Below are 20087 nucleotides of genomic sequence, written 5' to 3' on the forward strand. Positions count from 1 at the left end.
CCAACTTTCCTCAGAGGCCATTTCTCAAGGAGCCAGTCTGACCCACGTATTGAAAATCACAACCCACTTCTCCACTCACCTCTGGCCCTCTGATCCTCTTCTATCACCTTCTGAGATCTCACTTACTTATAAGGTTATTATTTCTCGCCCTTTCCCTCCATGAGAACGTGAGATCCGTAAGGACAAGGGCCTTTGTTTTGTTCGTGAGCTCACCCCCAGTGCCTGGGACAATGTCTGGCACACTAAGTGAATGAGTTCTGGGCAGACAGTGAGTTCAGAGTGAGTGAGCATAAGCTCCTTTATTGATGCAGCATATCTTGTATTTTATTTATTTACTTATTTATTTATTTTTTTATTTTATTTTATTTTATTGTATTTTATTTTATTTTATTTTTTTGCCTATTTAGGTAGAAAGATAGACACCAGGGGAAAAAAAGAGAGGATAGGATTGCTTTATCCAGAACTCAAAGAATTGACCTAACTGTGCTTAGAAGTTGCTTCCTCAGCAGTTCTGTTCTTCCCTGCAGGGAACATCCTGTTACTGAAAGTTCCCTAAAATATCTTTCAGACTTTGTGTCAGAAGTTATTTTTTGTTTTGTTTGTTTTTTAACCAGCAGAGAACCTAGCAAGAGGGGCATGAGCCACCTTGGGGTTGGGTGAGATGTAATGGAATAAGGGGAGCCCATGGGCAGAGGACAGAGCTCAGAGGACTGGGGCACTCGGGAGAGTGGGTGGTGGGGCGGAGACTGAGGGCTGGAGCATATTTTCCCTGGAAAGCCACAAGGGTTTGGGTATAAAACGTGCAGGGCTATTCCAGTCTGGTGGTTATTGTGCGTCCAGGCAGAGGACAGGGCCGTGTCTCCTGCGCACACCCGTTGCTGTGTCCAGCCCAGGCTGAGAAATGAGTCTCTTGCTGGGCGTCTCATGCCCAAAGAAGTGTCCCTGAATACAGAAAGCAAAGGCTGTATCTGGCCTACAGTGCCCACCTGGTTGTGGAGAAAACTCACTGGTTGGGACCAGCTTCCACGCTCTCTGCTGGCATCTGTTAAGCGTCTGTTGAGAACTGCTGTCATCAGTGGTTTGGCTCCTTCTGGGCGGTTCTGAAAGGGGGTGGTGCCTGGTGCCAGGGATTTTGCTACAGATGGTTTTCCTGACTTTGTGTTCACTCTAAGGAAACACAAAGAGGGAAATGGACTTCCCGCTTAACCTGAAGTCATGCCCTGTGATAAGCAGTTTCACTTCCTGCGTGGATAAACCCTGCCGGCCGGCCTGAAGGGCGGTTGGGGAACATCTCAGTGAAACCCATCACCCTCCTAATTTAAGGGAGGGCCAGCTCTTCCCCCCATGTGACTTGTATTTTGTACTCAAGTGTTTACCAAGAGTCTTGGCAACAGTCTTGGTTTCAGCCTGCAGATGTCTGTTCAAATACACACACACACACACACACACACACACACACACACACACACGTGCGCAAAGCTACCTCCTGTGTCTTTTGATTGAGCCAAAGCTGATTGATCTAAATATAAGTCAAGTTTTTCAAGTTCATGGAGCCTGAGGCTATATGGGCATCTTATTTGAGAGCTTATGACCTGGGAGGGTAAAGTGATACTTCAGCATGAAATCCAGTGCCACAGGCCAACTGTAATAGTGATTGGCAGCCCTGGCCCCAGGCAGTGGCTTAGAGAGGCCAATGTCTTCATCCTCACCCAGGATGTCTTTCCTAAAACCCAAGCCGGACAAAGTGCCCAAAGTCCAGAAGCCGGGCCAGCTCTTCTGTTGCACCTCCTGCTTCCCTATTATTCATTGCTCCCTCACTTTACGAAGGGAAAAAGGCCCCCTCGAGACTTAATCTCGAGTCATTGTGGGGGCCTCGGTTCTCCAATGCTTTGGTCTAAAGGTCACTGTAAAATTCGTCTTAAAAATGATTGAGAACCCAAGAGTTTAGCCTCTTGATATGTGCTGAATTTGGAATTAAAACGGAAAACTTTTGTAACAAGAATACACAAGCACATATTCCAATAGCGAATAGAGCTAACGACCTCACACAGTGACCTTTAGCCCCTGGAAAATTACATCCGACATTAAAGGAGTTTTCCTTTATAATGTCAGGACATTATTCAGGGTGGCTGAAATTCCATCCTTTGCAGCCGTTTAAATTAGGAACAGTCTAAGATGCAAACCTCAAAATGTGTGAGAGGCTACATGTATTTTTCAAAATTCTTTGGGGGGAAATCAAGCAGAAGATACAAAGACCCCAGAGGTAGGGCCGCCTCGGGTGCCCTTTTATAGCTGTAGCTGACGGGTTTCAAGGAAACACTTCTCTCCGAGGCAATCAATATTTCCTAAACCACCACACAAGCCATTGGTGGTTTGATCCTTCACTTGAGAGGAGGTGGCCAGCTGGAGAAAGAGCCTGTTTCCTACGGAAACCGTAGTTTCTTGGCACCTGGAATTGTCAGGAGAATCTAGCCCAGCCATCCAGGGAGGATTTTCCTCCAGTCTGATGGAAATACTCCTCATCTTGGAAAGATAAAGCCCTGAGATGTCTGTTCGATTCTGACATAATATCTTAGAGAGGAAGCAGTCACCACAGGGTGGTAGGACTGAGGCCCCTCGGTCCGCTGGTCCTTGAGGGGCCGTGTCTGGTCAGCAGATCTCAGTCGACAGGACAGATTCCCATCTGGACGGCAAAGAGCAGAACCAGCAGGGATTTCTCTCTGCACATGGAGCCGCTCAGGAGAAGCCCCAGCACAAAAGGGATCCGATTTCCATTTCTTCCTAGATCTGCTGCCAGACAGGGTCTCCGCCTCTTGGCTGAGCGTCTCTTGGTTCATGCCTGGCAGCGTGGTCCCTTTTGGTTTTTTAAACATTTCACTTCTTTGTTCATGACAAGCTTTGAATTTTATAGTTACCAGACGGAACGTTCCCTACACAAGAGGACAGATAGAAGAAAACAAAATAAACTATTCAGGCAAGAGGCAAATGGTGGTGTGTTTTCAGGAATTCTGTTTATCTGACTGCCTTCCTCCGATTCGTGATGTGGACTCTGCCAGAGACAGACATAGAGAAGTTTCCAGATTAAAGTAGAGGGCATCTATGGCCGTGATTTTCTTTAAAAATAACCTTTTCCACCTTTAGAATAGTTTTAGATTTGTAGAAAAATTGTGGAAGTGGTACAGAGAATTCCCACCCCCACTCTCCGCTCCTACTGACATCTTACCTCAGTGGCACGTTTGTTACAATGAATGAACCAATGCCGATGCCCTGTTACCAACTAAAGCCCGCAGTTGGTTCACACTTACTTTGTTTTTACTTAACCCCTTTGCTGTTCCAGGATTTCATCCGGGATTTAGTTTCCATGTCTCCCTAGGCTCCTCTTGGCTGTGACAGTTTCTCCAACTGTTTTTGTTTTTTAATGGCTTTGACAGTTATTTTAAAATGTATTTTTATTGAATTTATTGGGGTGACATCCTATATAATAAAAGCCTAATATGCTAAGTGTGCATCGACCAGTCGGCCGTTCAACCAATCAAAGCGCAATATGCTAATGATATGCTAAGACCGCTCAACCACTTGCTATGATGTGCGCTGACCACCAGGGCTCCGAGGTTCTGACCTGTATGTTAGCTTGCTGCTGAGGTCTGGCCAATCGGGACTGAGAGAGGCCAGACATGCCCTGAAGCCCTCTCACAGCCCCTCCCTGGCTGGCCAACCTCCCATGTCTCTCCCCAGCCCCGATCATGCACCGGTTGGGACCCTCAGCCTGGCCTGCACCCTCTCACAATCCAGGACCCCTCAGGATGTCGGAGAGCTGGTTTCAGCCTGATCCCACAGGCCAGGCCAAGGGACCCCCCGCTGGTGCACAAATTTGTGCACCGGGCCTCTAGTTGGTTAATAAAAGTACATAGGTTTCAGGTGTACAATTCTATACTACATCATCTGTGTATTGTATTGTATGTTCACCACCCCAAATAAGTCTCCTGCTGTCACCGTTTACCCCTTTTACCCTCTATACCTCCTCTCACCCCCCTTCCCTCTGGTAATCACCATTCTCTTGTCTGTCTGTGAGGGTTGCTTTTTGTTCTGTTTTACTTTGCTTTAATTACTTGACCTTTTCCATCTAACCCTCCAACCGTCCTCCCTTCTCACTGCTGTCAGAATGACCTTGACAGTTTTGAGGAGGACAGGGCAGGTTATTTTAGAGTGTCCCACGGTGGGACCTGTCTGAAGTTCTTGCTCATTAATAGACTTGGGTTATCGGTTCTGGGGAGGAAGACTACAGAGGGGAAGTGCCATTTGCATCACATCATATTGAGGATGCATTCTGTCAGCGTGACTTACTGCTGGTGTTGACCTTGACCATCTGGGTGAGCCAGTGTTCGCCAGTTTCTCCACGCTAAAGTTTCCCTTTTATTTTTCTTTCCACACTGTCCTCTTTGGAAGGAAGTCGTTGGGCGCAACCCGCGCTTACGTAGGGTGAGTGATGCTCGCTCTTGAGGGCAGAGGACATACGTTCATTACTGGGGAGGTTTGCCTGGTCTCCCCCTTTTATTTAATTATTTATTATATCCGTATAGACTCGTGAACATTTGTTTTATATGTTGCGTTACAATCCAATGGCACTTCACTTATTTTCTTGCTCCAGCTGTTTCAGTTGTGGCCATTGGCAATGCTTACAATTGCTCCCATGTCTCTGCCACACCCCCATCTGTGTGTGTGTGTGTGTGTGTGTGTGTGCGCGCGCGTGTGTGTGTGTGTGTGTGTGTGTGTATTTTGTCCCAGACTCATCTGACATGTTCCTTGCCCCACCTGAGAATCAGCCATTTCTCCAAGGAGCCCATGTTCCTTTATGGGACAATGGAATTTGACCAGGGTTACCTCTCTTTCTTTCTGCTTAAAGTTAATGAATCAGAGGTTGCCACACCTTGGAAATGATTTAAAAAAAAAAAAAAAGTTTATTTAGCACTGTTATCTTTGTGTGGTAACAATGCCTCGCAGTGGTATAATAATTCCTTACGAGTTGACTGATTTTTACTAAGGACTCGTTACAGCAGATCATCTGAAATGTTTTAAACTGGTTTTTACACTGCTGTTTTTGGAATTGTGAAGTGTCCATGGTGTCCTGGGTGGCTATGCCACAGGGGACTATCTGGGGAGCCTCAGAAACCACTTTGCTTAATATTGGGGCCAGCAAGTCCCACCTCCTCGTAGAAATCTAAAATTTGAAAGCATACTACTTTGTTACCTAATGCCTCGCCATCAGGAAAAATGAAAGGATTTGAATGGAGAAGCTGCCTTTCAGGCCCCTCGTTGCTCCTGGTACCTAGGGCTTAATCCCAGGTGTGTTTTTATTTTTCCCCAAAAAACATCAGAACATTTTAAAAATTAACTGTGCATTTAAGACTTGAAGCAGTGAACCAAGAAGTAACAGCATGCCCAGGCACCCGCAGGGCTGATCTCATGCTCTCCTTCCCCTTCAGGTCTGACCGAGACGGCGTTCTTCAGCTGTGAAGCCCACAATGACAAGGGCCTGGCCGTGTCCAAGGGCATTCAGGTCAACATTAAAGGTGAGAAGCAGGGCCAGTCCCTGGGCGGCGTGGAGGGTGGGGGGGTCCAGGCTTCCCCACTGACTGCCTTTGTGATCTTGGACAAGTCACCCAACCTCTCTGGCTGGTGTTCCCTTCTGTAAAATAGGGATCATTACACAGCCTACCTGGTCTTGAGGCTTAAATGAGATCACACCAGCCAAAGTGCTCACAGCAGTGCCTGGCACATAAGTTTGGTAAACATTTGCCAGTTTAGCTCTGCGGGGTCTGGAAAGAAAATAGGCTGAAATGTTTACCATGACCATCTTAGCCCATCTTCACTTCCCTCTTCCAGCCTCAACTAGTCTCCATTAGCCCTTGAAGAGAGCCTGGGTTGGGGCAGCTGAGGTCCTTGGTCCAGGAATGGGCTCCGTCCCTCCCAGGGCAGCTGGGGTGAAGCAGTCCTCCAGCTGCTGCCCTGAGGCGGGCGAAGGGCAGGCCAGGGTCACTCTCCTCCGGGCCCAGCCTCCTGTCTTTCTCTCCTCACCTCCCGTCCCTTTGCTTCCGCTAAGCTGGGACATGAGGTAATGGAAGGCCCCAGCTGGTGGAGACATTCCAATCCAATGCACTGCCTCTTCCTCCTTTTTTCTGTGGGATCAGAGGCGTTTAAATCTGAAACTTAAAACAGAAAGGAAAACCTGCAACCTAATAACAAAAATATAAATACTGTCTGTTTATGCCTCTTCAAATCACCTTCCTCACCCGCTCTCACAGAAACTCGGGCAAGTTTTGGGTTTCAGTGTTTGTTCTTAATGAGGGGCCTTTTCGGAAAGTTCACCCCAGGAAAACCCGAGCGCAGCGCACGTGGGCGCAGAGGGACGGGAACTTCCTTCCTCCGGCCCAAAGGCCATCATTACCATTTTCAAAGGACATGTTGGAATTTCAAAGATCCATGAGTGGGCTTACATTTATAAAGTCATTGTCATCAGGTATAAGCATCTTAAAATTTAAAAACCCATAAAAGGTGAAGCACTTCTTTAGTTTTTGCTTCATACAGACGCTCAGCTAAGATTTAAAAAAATAAATCCTGTTTCCAAAACTCGGGCTTTTGGCTCTTATTCATTTAAAAATTGATGCCAAACCAAGCCTCCCTTCTTCTAGTCTGTTGTGAACTGGAGCATCTGGGCCTAATTCTGATGTGGAAAGGCCCGCCTTTTAGGGCGGTTCTACAGCTGCTCTATTAAGAGGAGTCGAACGGAATGCTTCTCTTCCCCCCACTCAGCAAGCTGCACGTCTGCTGGCAAAACTGGAACTCCTGAACGTGGCACCCCGTGTGTGCTTAACGTGGCCCAGCCCTCCTGCCCATCCTGTCCTCGCTTCCCCACCTCCACGCCTCCCCACACCTCGCCCGCCCGTGTCACCTCATTTAATTCTCACCACTGCCCGGTGGAGCAGGACTGTTACTGTCCCAGTAACAGAAGAGGGAACTGAGTTTTGAGAGAGGGCTTTCCACTGTGCCAGGGGCCACATCGCAGGCCAAGTGGCCATCAGACGCCCAGCCCCTGCTGGTGCTCACACTGGCCTGCTCGCTGCCTCCGCAACCAGCCTCCCGTGTCCTGTGAGCGACACGAGCGCTGGGGTCAGGCAGACCCCAGTTCAAGTGTCCGTGCCCCTGCTCTGGGGCCTTCGGCTGGCTTTAACTTCTCTGATCCTCCGTTTCCTCACCTGTAATGGGGACGGTAAGACGACCCCTCAGCTAGGGTTCTAATAATAAGGAAATGAGGTGGAGGCCACGACAGGGGGCACATGGTAAGCACACAGCATCATCAGGCACCTTGTTTTATTATGTGTGATTATTACTTTAAGAATTCAATTTAGTACAAGAAAATAAGACACTGCCCTCCCCCCCACACACACACACACACACAAAACTTCAGATTCTTTTTAGATTCTGACTGAAACATCTGTCCACATCTCACATGTCACCGAGGACATCGCACGCTCGTTATAGTTTCTCTCTCTCTCTCTCTCTCTCTCTCTCTCTCTCTCTCTCTCTCTCTCTTTCTCACACACACACACACACACACACACACACACACACACCACAGGCAATAGGTTCTTTTGCTTGAACTGACTCTCACCTGCTTCCTTGACCTGGAAATTTCTACCCCCTACACACACGTGCACCCCATGCTCTGTGGTACCCCTCTCTTCTCCACACTGGGCCCTCTTAGCCTCTGCTCACATGGGTCTCCCCAACTCAAGCAAGAGCCCCGCTAGGACAGGTCTGTGTCTCTTCTTCCCATTTATTGCCCAGCAAGGTGCTTGCACACAGTAGGACTGTGGGTGCGAGCTCAGTAAAGGAGCTGGGCCTCTGCGCATCCTTTCCCAGCTGAAAGCATTCCCTTCATCAGTGGGCAGAGAAGCAGGCCTGGGTCCCCCTCCGTGGCCAGGCAGAGCACCCCGTCACAGGAAGGCCTGTCTGCAGGCTCACACAGTTACCTCAGGCATAGGGTGTCTCCTCTTTGAAACTTGTGTCTAATTTTTTTAATCTTAAGAAATGGCAACTGGCGTGGCATTAATGTGTCTGTTTGGTCGCGTGGCCTCCTGTGGTGTCTAATTGCATTTGTGTGTGTCTTTTTCCTGTAGTCCTTCCCTCCCCACCAGCTGAAGTCCGCATCCACAACAGGAGCTCACACGGTGTCCTGATCTCCTGGGTCCCGGGCTTCGATGGCTATTCCCGGTTCAGCATCTGCAACATTCAGGTAAACAAACCTCCAGGATTCAGAGGGAAGTGCCTGCTTGGTGCCCTTGGGTCTCCCTTCCTTTTTCTCCCTCCAGCACCTCCGTTGAGAGTCCTGTCCTCCTTCCGGCTCACTGTGCACCTGCACACCCCAGAGCCTGCCTCCTTGCTGTGCACGGCCAGGGCCAGCCAGAGGGAACTGTGAGACCAGGGAGAATTAATTTTTGGGTTCAAAAATGCATCCCTAAGGTAGGACTGGCTTGTGACCAGGAGTTCAGGAAGCCAGGTACTCGTCATCCTGGCTCTTCCTGGGCTGGTGGCCATGAATGTAGCACCTTAGCCCGTGGTCCTCGGAAAATCTGGGCCTCACAGGCTTTGCAAGTCTTCACCCATCTTAACCACTACCTCCAATGGTAGAAAAGAGAGGTTAGCCATCCTGCAATTATTCCATGCCAAGAGGTAAACTCTGCTCTGTTAGTTTTGTAAACATGGAAAGTAACCCAGCTATTTCTTTCCCAAGTGCCCCGGCCCAGGGGCTTTGCAGATTCCCCCACTGAAACCCACACCAGCTCTGCGGGCTCAGCCCTGAGCGGCAGGACCGAGGTCAAGCCTGGGAAGCTTATGCCACAAGCTGTGCTCAGAGCCCTCTGTGTGTCCGGAGAGACATTGTGTGTGGGACAGGTAGTGAGCACATGTGGATTGTCTGCTGAAAATAGGAATGGTACTTGATCATGCAGTACGGTCAAGAATTGTTCTTAGTCTCATAAATGTCTGGTCTTATTAGTAAAAATCATTTACACCCACTCACTGTAAGGAAGTGACTTCTAAAGAATTTTATGTTGACAACTGGATATGGATTTCTGTTTGTGTTTTTTAAAATATATTTTAATTGATTTCAGAGAGGAAGGGAGAGCGGGGGAGAAAGATAGAAACATCAGTGATGAGAAAGAATCATTGATCAGCTGCCTCCTGCAAGCCTGAAACCAGGGCATATGCCCTGACCGGGAAACGAACTGTGACCTCCTGGTTCATAGGTTGACGCTCAACCACTGAGCCACACCAGCCAGGCAACAACCAGATGTTTTAATACCAAATGGAATTAGTCTCCCTGCTCTTGTTGCCTCCCACTATTATCTAACTGCTGCTCCTGCTTTGAAGAGTGAACACATGCGTTATCTTTAAAATAGCCTGCCGTCCCCGCCATCCCCAGCCTTGCTTAAGTGCTTGCCTTGCTTTGTAAACCTCCCAAGTACTTGTAAGTGTCAGGTCCTTGTGTCTGCAAAATCCTCACAGAGCTGTTCTTTAACAGCTTTTTCTGGAGATATGTTTCACCTCCCATAATATTCACCATTTGAAGTTACAATTCAGTGGTTTTTCCTCACGGAGTTGTGAAACCATCACCACTGTGTAATCGTGTCTGTGTTCACAAGAGATACTGGGCTGTAGTTTTCTTGTATTGGCTTCTTCTGGTTTCGGTATCAGCATGATACTGGCCTTGTAGAATGAGTTGGGAGGTGTTCCTCCTTTTCTATTTCTTGGAAGAGCTTGTGAAGGGTCACTGTTCATTCTTTAAATATTTGGTGGAAGTCACCAGAGAAGACATCTGGTCCTGAGCTTTAAAAAAAAATATATATATATATATATATATGTGTGTGTGTGTGTGTGTGTGTGTGTGTGTGTGTGTGTGTGTGTATCTTTATTGATTTTAGAGAGGAAAGGAGAGGGAAAGAGAGATAGAAACATCAATGATGAGAGAGAATCATTGATTGGCTGCCTCCTGCATGCCCCCTACTTGGGATCAAGCCTGCAACCGAGGCATGTTCCCTTGACCAGGAATTGAACCTGGGACCCTTCAGTCCACAGGCTGATGCTCTATCCACTGAGCCAAACCAGGTAGGGCATCCTGAGCTTTTTTTGTGTAGGAAGTTTTTTGATTACTTATTCCATCTTTTTACTTGGTATGGATCTGTTCAGATTTTCTATTTCTTGAGTCACTTTTAGTAGTTTGTGTGTTTCTAGGAATTTGTCCATTTCCTCTGGGCTTCCTAATTTGTTGGTATACAGTTGTTCATAATATTCAAATTATAATCTTTCTCTTCTTTGAGGCTAGTAGCAATTGCCCCTTTTTCATTCCAGCTTTTAATAATTTGAGTCTTCCCTCTATTTATTTATTTATTTATTTATTTATTTATTTATTTATTTTGGTCAATCTAGCTGAAGATTTGTCAATTTTAGTATCTCTGTGAAGAACCAACTTTTGCCTTTGTAAGTTTTTCTGTTCTCTACTTCACTCATATCTGCCTTAATCTTTACTTTCTTTCTTCTATTTGCTTATTTTTCTCTTTTTGTTGTTGTTTCTTACAGTGGAAGGTTAGACGATTTTAAATTTCTTCTTTTTTTATTATGCGCTTTTATACTATTCATTTTCCTCTAAGCCTTGTGTTAGCTGCATCCCCTAAGGTTTGGTATTTTTCTGGTGTTCTTCAGCTCCTCTCAAGTTTTTTGTCATTTGCCTTGTGGTTTCTTCTTTCCTACTGGTTACTCAGGAATGTGTTGTTAAACTTTCACATGGTTGTGAATTTTTCAAATGTTCTTTCTTTGTTGACTTCTAATGTTATTCCCTTGTGTTTGGAGGATACACTGGTATGGTTTCCATTCTTTTAAATTGATCAAGGCTTGTTTATGGCCAAGCATAACTTCTACTCTGGGTGGAATGTACTCCATGTGCACTTGGAGGGAGGTGTATTTGGCTGGGGCTGGGCGGGCTGTTCTGCATCTGTCATGTGAGTTAGTGTATAGTTTTGTTCAGTTCTTCTGTTTCCTTGTTGGTCATTTGCTTGGTGGTTCTATCGATTATGGAAAGTGGGGAATTGAGGTCTCAACTGTTATTTTTGAATTGTCTAGTTCTCCCATCATTTCTCTCAGTTTTTGCTTCATGTATTTCATGGTTCTGTTTTGTGGAACTATGACGGCCTGTTTCCTATGGTAGGGCCATGACTGTCCCCATATAGGGACATAGCTGAGGCATGGACAGCCCCTTAAAAATGTTACCCAGTTGCTGAGCTGTTTGTGGAGTCCAAGAGGACATGAGGCTCCTTCCACACAAGTATGGCTGCCTTCAGGGGGACTTTGCGGAAGCGCTGCCCCCGCCTTGAGAGAAGGGTCTCAGGATAGACATGAAGTAGAGTGGGCTGGTTGGAAAACACCACGTCACCCTGAAGGTGGAAAGTGATGACACACAAACTTCACCTGCTCTTTCTCTCTCTCTCTCTCTCTCTCTCTCTCTCTCTCTCTCTCTCTCTCTCTCTCTCTGTGTCTCCACCTTGGCTTTGGATGGCCATAGCCTGAGTGAACAGTGAACAATCACCTTTTGAGCACCAAGTTGCAGTCTGCCCCGCCTGCCTCAGGTCCTGTGGCACCGGCATGGTTATTCTGTCTTTGCCCCACCAGCGAGCTCTGCCTCTCTTCACACACTCTCCTTTCCATCTCGGGTAGGGTACCAGATTTAGCAAATAAGGAGAAAGCAGTCTTACAAGTTAAATTACACGTGACATACCCATACATATAATTATTTATAGTTGACCTGATATTCAAATATAACTGAGTTTTTTACTTTCTCCTGCAGTCCTAACAGGATTAGTCAGTTTGGTTTGAGAAGTTATCATTTATATTCTGCAGATAAATTATGTAATCCCATTTCTAAAGGGACCAAGGATAGTTTTGTAGCAGGTTCCCAGTCCATTACAGTTTTAAACTCTGACTCGGTGACAAATGAATGTTCTGGCCGAGATTCAGATCCACGCGGAGGAGGACACACCCTCTCGCTTCCTGTGGTCCTGACATGAATTCCTTTCTTCACCCATTTTTGGGCTGCATACTCCAGGTCTATTTTTAACGGTCCCACGTACTTCTTGCCATCGCATTCCCTCTTTTCCCCCAGGACCCACTGAGAAGGCCTGTTATAGAAACCCCGTCCTCTTCCAGGAACGGCTCTCAAAGCGCGTCTTGTGCCTGGAAATGCTCCACACGTTGCTCCCCACATGGTGGATGGAGAGCCCCAGGCTTCCTCCACCTTGGTCTCCAGGGTTGGTCACCAGGAAGGAGGTGCACACTCTAAAGTGAAGAAACAAAGTGACTTCTGCCAACAGCCAGGACCCAGATGAGCATGTAGCTCACTGAGTTTCCTCTGGGGGCTCCTCAGGCCAACTGGGGCTTCTTGACGCCCAGTGGCGTCTCCAGTTCTTAGTCAGAGCGGAGGTGAGGCCCCACCAGCTCAGTATCTTTAGCAGATCCGAAATTCCAAAATGTTATTTGGAATGCCTCATGGCCTACATTTCGATACCTATATCCTGTAATAACAGCCTCGTGTATTCACACCTGTGATTGCTAGCCCATTACTATGAGAAATAGATACAGGGTTTAAGATTTTTTTCCCCCAAAATTGCTCTTGGTTACTTCTTTCTTTAATTTAATATCTTTTTGTCTTTTCTGATTTATAAGTACTCCACATCATAGAAGTTTTGGAAAGTGTGCAGTGAAAAGATACCCACTCTCCCACACCCTCACTCACAGACAGGAGGTGTGCTTACTGGACAAGCGGGAGGTTTTTGCTGGGAATCCCTTCTACCTGTGGGTACAGAGGATGCCTGGAGAGGGATGTGGAGAGACCGGTGGGATTTATGAAGGATAAAGAGAAAGAACTCAGAGAAACAGCTGATGTTTTAAAGAACTTTAGAGAAAGTTTTGTTGGGTGAGGTGCAAATGACCCTTTCCTATGTCTCCCACTAAAAAATGTCATAAAGTCTGAATTATCTGTGTATGCTTTTGGAACAAATTTCTATTGGAGTGTAATGAGAAGGGGGATCATGGACAATGTGCCCTGGCAAGTGTGGCTCAGTTGGTTGGGCATCGTCATCCCATGCACTGAAAGGTTGCCAGTTTGGTTCCTGGTCAGGGCACATGCCTGAGTCGCAAGTTCGTTCCCCCGGTAGGGGGCATGCGGGAGACAGCTGATTGATGTTTCACTCTCACATCGATGTTTCTATCCCTTCCTTTCTCTCTAAAAGTCAATAAAAAAAATCTTTTTAAAAAATTAAGAACAATGGACAACACTAAAATGTTCTTCAAGAAAGAGCAGAGGGTCCTCAGGTTGCACGATGAAAAGAAAAGCAGATTAGCTCTAGCTGGTTTGGCTCAGTGGATAGAGTGTTGACCTGCAGACCAAAGGGTCCCAGGTTCGATTCCGGTCAAGGGCACATGCCCTGGGTTGCGGGCTTGATACCCAATGGGGAGCGTGCAGGAGGCAACCGATCAATGATTCTCTCATCATTGATGTTTCTACCTCTCTCTCCCTCTCCCTTCCTCTCTGAAATAAAAAATATATATCAAAAAAGAAAAGAAAAGAAAAGAAAAGAAAAGCAGATTAAAATCCAGTATCTCATCTTCTAAAGTAGGATTTTGGAAAGGTTTTCTTTAAAAGTCTAGATAGTAAATACAGGGTGTCCCCACAAAAATGTAAATACACAATGGATAGCTCAATTTTGAAAATGAAATGTATTTTAATAAATATCGCCTTTACTACTATTCACTGTCTGTACATTTTTTGGGACACCTTATATGTTAGGCTTTGCCACCCTGTGTCAGTTGGCTTTGTTGCGTATTCTGTGAAACAACTGAAAGAAATTGAGACTTGAGGTGGTTCTGAGAGAGGAGGGGCTATTTTATAATGTGTTATAAAAATTGTAATATACTGGTAATCATTTGCTCTGTCGCCTACCACAACGAGAACGCTTATTTTAGGCCTTTTCCTCAGGTCCTCAATTATTGCTCCAGCAGCATGAGTAACACTCAGTAATGCTGGTGTGTGGCCCGGAAGGAAGCAGGTACTTCCCTCCGTGGAGAGGGAGGGCCACGTGCACAGGATGCCTGAGAGCCCCACGTCTGACATTCCCGCCACTTTACTAATGCCGGGTCCACGTCTTCACCTTTTGTTTAGGTCAAGGAAGTGGATCCTCTGAGTAATGGCTCCGTCATGGATTTTAACACCTCTGCTTCTCCACCTCTCTATCAAGTTGAGCAGCTGCAAGCTCTGGCTAACTACAGCATCCGCGTGTCCTGCAGGAATGAGATTGGCTGGTCCGCCTGGAGCCCTTGGTTCCTGGCCAGCACGACCGAAAAAGGTAATTCCTGGTGTTCAGAATATTACTTCTAATGGCATGTGATTAAGTCCTTCCCAGTGGCCTGATTGAGAGTTTAAATTTTGCTTTTTTGGGTCTTTGTCTCTGGAGGAGAATTTCATGGAGGTGGCCAGTGAAAATGGGAAAGAAACTTATAAACTACATATATGTAATAGTCTCTTTTGCATAAAAGGTAATAACAGCACACTCTTTATAGCATATATTATTGTTAGTTAAAATATAGTAATATAAAGCGTTACTACTCATAGCAGCAAACTCAAGAAAACTAATGAATTTGAAGAAGGCTAATGTTCACCAAACCCTATGTGCCAGGGACCGTATTAGATGCCTTACATGCATTATTCATTCGATCCTCATAGGAGCCCTAGGGATTAGATACTGTTATCTCTGTTATCTTACTCATTACATCTTTAAACTTCAAAGAATTTTCTGTGTGCTATTGAATTCTGAGATTTTTTTCCTTTCCTATGAATAAGTAGTGAATTCTGTTAAATTCAAGTCACACAATTTTCACTCTTTCCCAATTAGAGCTCTAGATCACTCAGAACCTCTTATGTGCCCTTAACTCCAGCCTTATACACCCAGTGGTCTAGTCTTAATACAGACAGAGCATCAGGTCCAAATCAGAAATTGTTAGGGCTTAATCCTTGCACAAATGAAACTCTAGTGCCAAAATTGTAAAATACCTCCTTTTCTCAAATGAGGAAGAAAAACCTTTGAGAAAAAATTTTATATGCTGTGTTCCACTTTCATTGAGTTCAAAATACTTTCTGATTTCTTCTTTGATCCATTAGTTATTTAGGTGTATAACTTAGTTTCCAAATATTTGGAGGGTTTCTGGAGATCAGTGTGCTGATTTCTAATTTCATCCTGTTGGGGACAGAGAACATAATTTGTATCACCTGAATCCTTTTAAATTCATTGAGACTTGTTTTATGGTCCATAATATGGTCTATCTTGAGCAATGTTTGGTGTGCACTTGAAGAGAATGTGTATTCTGCTTTTTATTAGATGGCATCTACACTAATAAAAGAGCAACATGCTAACTGACTGTACCTTTGTGACACCCACCAGCCAATCAGAAGTGAGTATGCAAATTAATCCAACAAAGATGGTGGGTTAATTTGCATATGCAGGCGCTGAGTGGCCAGGGGGTGGGGCAGAACACCCCAGCTACTCCGGGCCTCTGGGCAGCATGGGCAGGTGGAAAGGCAGCTCCAGCCAGAGCGAAGGCGGTGCCAGCAACCAAGGGAAAGAAGGCCCATTCTTGCACGAATCTTCGTGCATCGGGCCTCTAGTATTCTATAAATGTCAGCTTGCTTAAGTTGATTGACCATGTTTTACAAATGGTACCTACTTCTATCCATTATTTAGAAAGAAGCATTGATATCTGCAGTTATACTTGTGGATTTATCTATTTCAATATGCAGTTCTAGCAGGTTAATCTTTATATTCAAAGTGTGTTTCCTTTAGGGAGCATAAACTTTGGTCTTGCTTTTTAATTTATTCAAATATCTGCATTTAAATTGGGATATTTAACTCATTAAAATGTAATGTGATTATTTATATTATCTTGCTTACAGCAAATTTCATTTACATCTTTAAACTCTAGGTTTAAAAGTTGAGTTTAAATCTCACATTTTTATTTTTCTGTCTGTAGCCCTCCTTTTCTTCTTTTGGGTTAATTGAATATTTTTATTCTATTTTCTCTTTTGTTTGCTTATTAGTTATGACTGTTGTTTTCTGTTTTTTTGTGTGTGGTTGCTTTAGGGTTAATGTTTAACTTACCACCGTTTACTGTCAAGTGATGTTATACCCCTTCATGGATCATGTTGGACCTTCAAATAGAACTTTATGAAAGATAGTTTTATTAAATATAGAAGTTCACATATTTTTAGGTTCACATATTTTTACTTTCAGTACTTTAAAAATGTTGTGTCACTGTCTTCTCTCTTGAGTTATTTCTGATAAGAAATCTACAATCTTTATTTGTTCCTCTGTATGTAATGTATCTGCATGTATTTTGTCTCTGGTTTCCCCTTCATCATTGACTTTGAGCAATTTAATTGTAGTGTGCTTTGGTGTAATTTCTTTACTTGTGCTTGGGGTTCATTGAATTTCTTAGATCTATATGTTTTTGGTTTGCATCCAATTTAAAAACATTTTAACCATTACTTTTTCAAATATTTTTTTTCATTCCCACCTCTCTTCTTAGAGGACTCAATTACATGTGTATTTGATCACTTGAAGTTGCCTCATAACTCATTGATATTCTGTTAGTCCCCGCCCCCCCCCTCACTGCTTTTCTGTGGTTATTTATATATATAGTTTCTATTGTATTTTCAGGCTTACTGGTCTTTTCTTGTGCAGTATCTAATCTGCCATTAATTTTACCTAGTGTATATTTCATTTCTCACATTATAATTTTTGTATTTTATTTGTATTTTTCATGTTTCTACTTAACTTTTGGACCATATGGAATGCAGTTATCACTGTTTTAATGTCCTTGCTAATTTTAATATCTGTGTTATTTCTGGGGCAGTTTTGATTTATTTATATTCCTGCTGTATAGAAGACTAGGCAGTTTCTTTGCGTAGCTGGTAGTCTTTGATTGCATTTCTGAGATTGTGAACTTATTTAACCTTGTGGGATGCTAGATATTTCTGTATTCCTATAAGTATTGAGCTTTGTTTTGGGACATTGCTAATGTATTGGGAAAAGATTGATCCTCTTGGATCTTTTAAAATTTATGAGGCAGGACAGGAACAGCGCTCAGTCAGTTACTAACCACTATTGATACAAGACGATTATGTGTACTCTGGCTAGTGATCCTGGTACCATTAGATTTTCCAGTCTGAGAGCTGAGAATACACAGTATTCCTAGCCTTGAGTGAGACCCAGGCACTGTTATCTTTAATTATTTTATGTATTTCTTTTCCTGTCTCCATCCAGAGCATCTAGTGACTCCACAGCCTTCTCTTGGGCATTTGTCTTTCTTGGTTTACTCCCTCATTTTCACGGAGCACATTATCCATTAGCTCCAGGGAGAGTATGTAAAATATTAAAACTACTAGAGGCCCAGTGCATGATTAAATCATGCACGTGTAGGGTGCCCTACACGCTTTCGCTTTCGATCACAGGGGAGCTGGGTGCCTGTCCGCTGGTGCACCAGGCGCCGGAGGCTTCTGAAAGGCCTGCTGCCTGAGCGGACAGGCACTCAGCTCCCCCGCTTTTGATGGTCCACGCGGCAGGACGTCAGCTCGCTGCCCCAGAGGCCCCTTCTGTGCCACATCACAGACATGGCGCAGATGCTGAGCTCGTGCCGCTGCTGGCGACGCAGCTCAGTGTCCCGCCGGCCCAATCAGCTACCCCGGCCACCCCGAGTCCCGCCCCCCCCGCACCTCCTGGCCAATCGTGGGCATAGCGAAGGTACGGTCAATTTGCATATTTGTCTATTATTAGGTAGGATGGGAACTTGCATGTCTTCCTGTCATACTGGATTGATAATTTTTCCTAATATAGAATTTTTTGTTGTAAATTACTTTTCCTCAAGTTTTAAAAAGTATATCTGCATTGTTTTTAGCTTCATGAGTCGTTATGGAGAATTCTAATACTTGAGTTTTCTATTTGAACTGTTTAGTTTGATTTTTAAAATACTTTCTCTAATCGTGGTGCTGTGATGTGGAATTTGTTTGCCATCATCATTTATTTATTAGCCACCATTCCGTGGTTCTTTTGATCTAGAAATGCAAGTGCTTTGGTTTTGAGATTTTTAAAAAATATATTTTTATTGATTTCTGAAAGGAAGGCAGAGGGAGAAACATCAATAATAAGAGAGAATCATTGATTGGCTGCCTCCTGCATGACCCCCACTGGGGATTTAACCTGGAACCCGGGCTAGTACCTTGACTGGGAATCAAACTGTGACCTCCTGGTTCATAAGTAAAAGCGCAACCTCTGAGCCACATTGGCCGGGCTTGAGACTTTTTCTTATACATTTTTTTCTTTGAAAATGTTCTCCTATTTTTCTAACCAGAAATTGTATTAGATAGTTGTTGGACCTCTTTGCTTACTTAATTTTCTTTTCTCAAGTTGGCCTTTTTTCTTTAATTTTTAGTCATAGTTATGGAGGTTTACTTGATTTCTCTTCTAATTCTTCTATTAAACATTTAATTTTTTCTTATATTGCTGATAGAGCTTTCTATTTCATTGACAATTCTTTTTTTCAGTTCTCAAGTATGCCAGCCTTTACCTATCTTTGGGCATGTTAATTATCAGGTTGTTTGTTGTAGTTTTCTCTAGTCCCCTATAATGGCTTTATCTCTTCTGCGCTCTCTGTCCTGTGTATTGTTTGGTCCTGGACATTCATGAAGGAGGCTTCCCTGACCTTTCCTGATCCCCCAGTGTCCACTCCTTCTAAGAGTAGAGAACCAGCAATTTGACTGGACACTTTAAGTGTAGGTGTGGTTTGTAGACATCTCTGTCAGGTGTTTGGTCAGTGACCTTAAGTGTTTAGGTTAGCATACTCCCAAGTATCAATATTGCTTTTCTTTTCTCTGGGACTGCTCACTTTCTCTAGAAAAGAAGTCTCCTGTTTGCTGCCTCGTGAATAGAAACATGGCTGCCAATGTTCTAGCAGCCAGGTGAGGTGGCGTCTTCCTCATTCAGGGCACAGACTCTCACTTATTTTTCCCCACTTGTCAGTCTGGCCTTTCATGGTGCCTTCATTCTACGGGTGCCCCTAATCCAGAGGCTTTTCAGTTCATAGAATAAGGTATCCTGTCTTCTGTGGGATTTGGGGGGAGTTCCTGCCAGGTGTGTGGGAATAGTTTAGAGGAGTGTCAAGAGCTAAGTTCATCCTAATCAATCTTTCAGTTTTAGTACCTGGGCCCACAGCTTCTGAGCCTCTCTCCAGGTGCCTTTGGAAGGATCAGCTTGCTGAGTTCATTACACCTTCTTCATCTCTTTTTCATCTGTCCAATATATGTTAAGATTTCTCTTCTACTGTTGACTTCTCTTTACCTTATGAGTTTATACTGTTTTAAATCCCTTCCTTCGGAGGGAGCAGGTATAAAGACATGTATGTTGAGTGGGCCATGTTTATCCATAAATCCTACAGCAGATTTGGAAGTATGTGATTCATTTCCTAGGCACAGCTCAGCTGTATGACATGTCCTGTGCTGAAATTCCTTCTAACTGCTCCTGGAATCAGCAGAGGCGAGGAAGATTACAGTACCCTTTTGTTTCCAGATGTATCAGAAATATATTATTTAATCTCCCCTAAGTACTAGTACAGGCAGTTTTGGTCTATAGTATTTCAATTGTCTTTATACTTTCTCTCTAAATGAAACACTATTTAAATTTCTAAAATGGATCAGTGATGCATACTTGTTGGCAATTCGATCTTTACCTCCATTAGATATTTTTTTCATGTCAATAAACATGCTCTACCTAATTGGTTTTTGCTGACCAGATTCCATTGGAAAAGGTATCAAAATTTCATATATCACAATTAGCATTATATTTATTCCTTTTTGTTTCTATTTTGTTTCAATGAATATAATACTACCCACAGGAGAATTTTTGTAGATTAAATTTCTGGAAATAAAATACTTGGTC

General features: G+C 44.2%; 1 protein-coding gene across 1 annotated transcript in view; it reads left to right on the top strand.

Annotated features, from left to right (window-relative positions):
- MERTK (MER proto-oncogene, tyrosine kinase) overlaps nt 1-20087 on the top strand; it is a 119287-nt gene that overhangs the window by 61211 nt on the left and 37989 nt on the right. The window contains exons 5-7 of the mRNA XM_028137963.2: nt 5484-5570; nt 8178-8293; nt 14267-14450. Of these exons, the coding sequence (XP_027993764.2) occupies nt 5484-5570; nt 8178-8293; nt 14267-14450 (387 nt within the window). The remainder of the gene's footprint in view (nt 1-5483; nt 5571-8177; nt 8294-14266; nt 14451-20087) is intronic.

The sequence above is a fragment of the Eptesicus fuscus genome, chromosome 16 (genome assembly GCF_027574615.1).
Source record: "Eptesicus fuscus isolate TK198812 chromosome 16, DD_ASM_mEF_20220401, whole genome shotgun sequence".
NCBI lineage: Eukaryota > Metazoa > Chordata > Mammalia > Chiroptera > Vespertilionidae > Eptesicus > Eptesicus fuscus.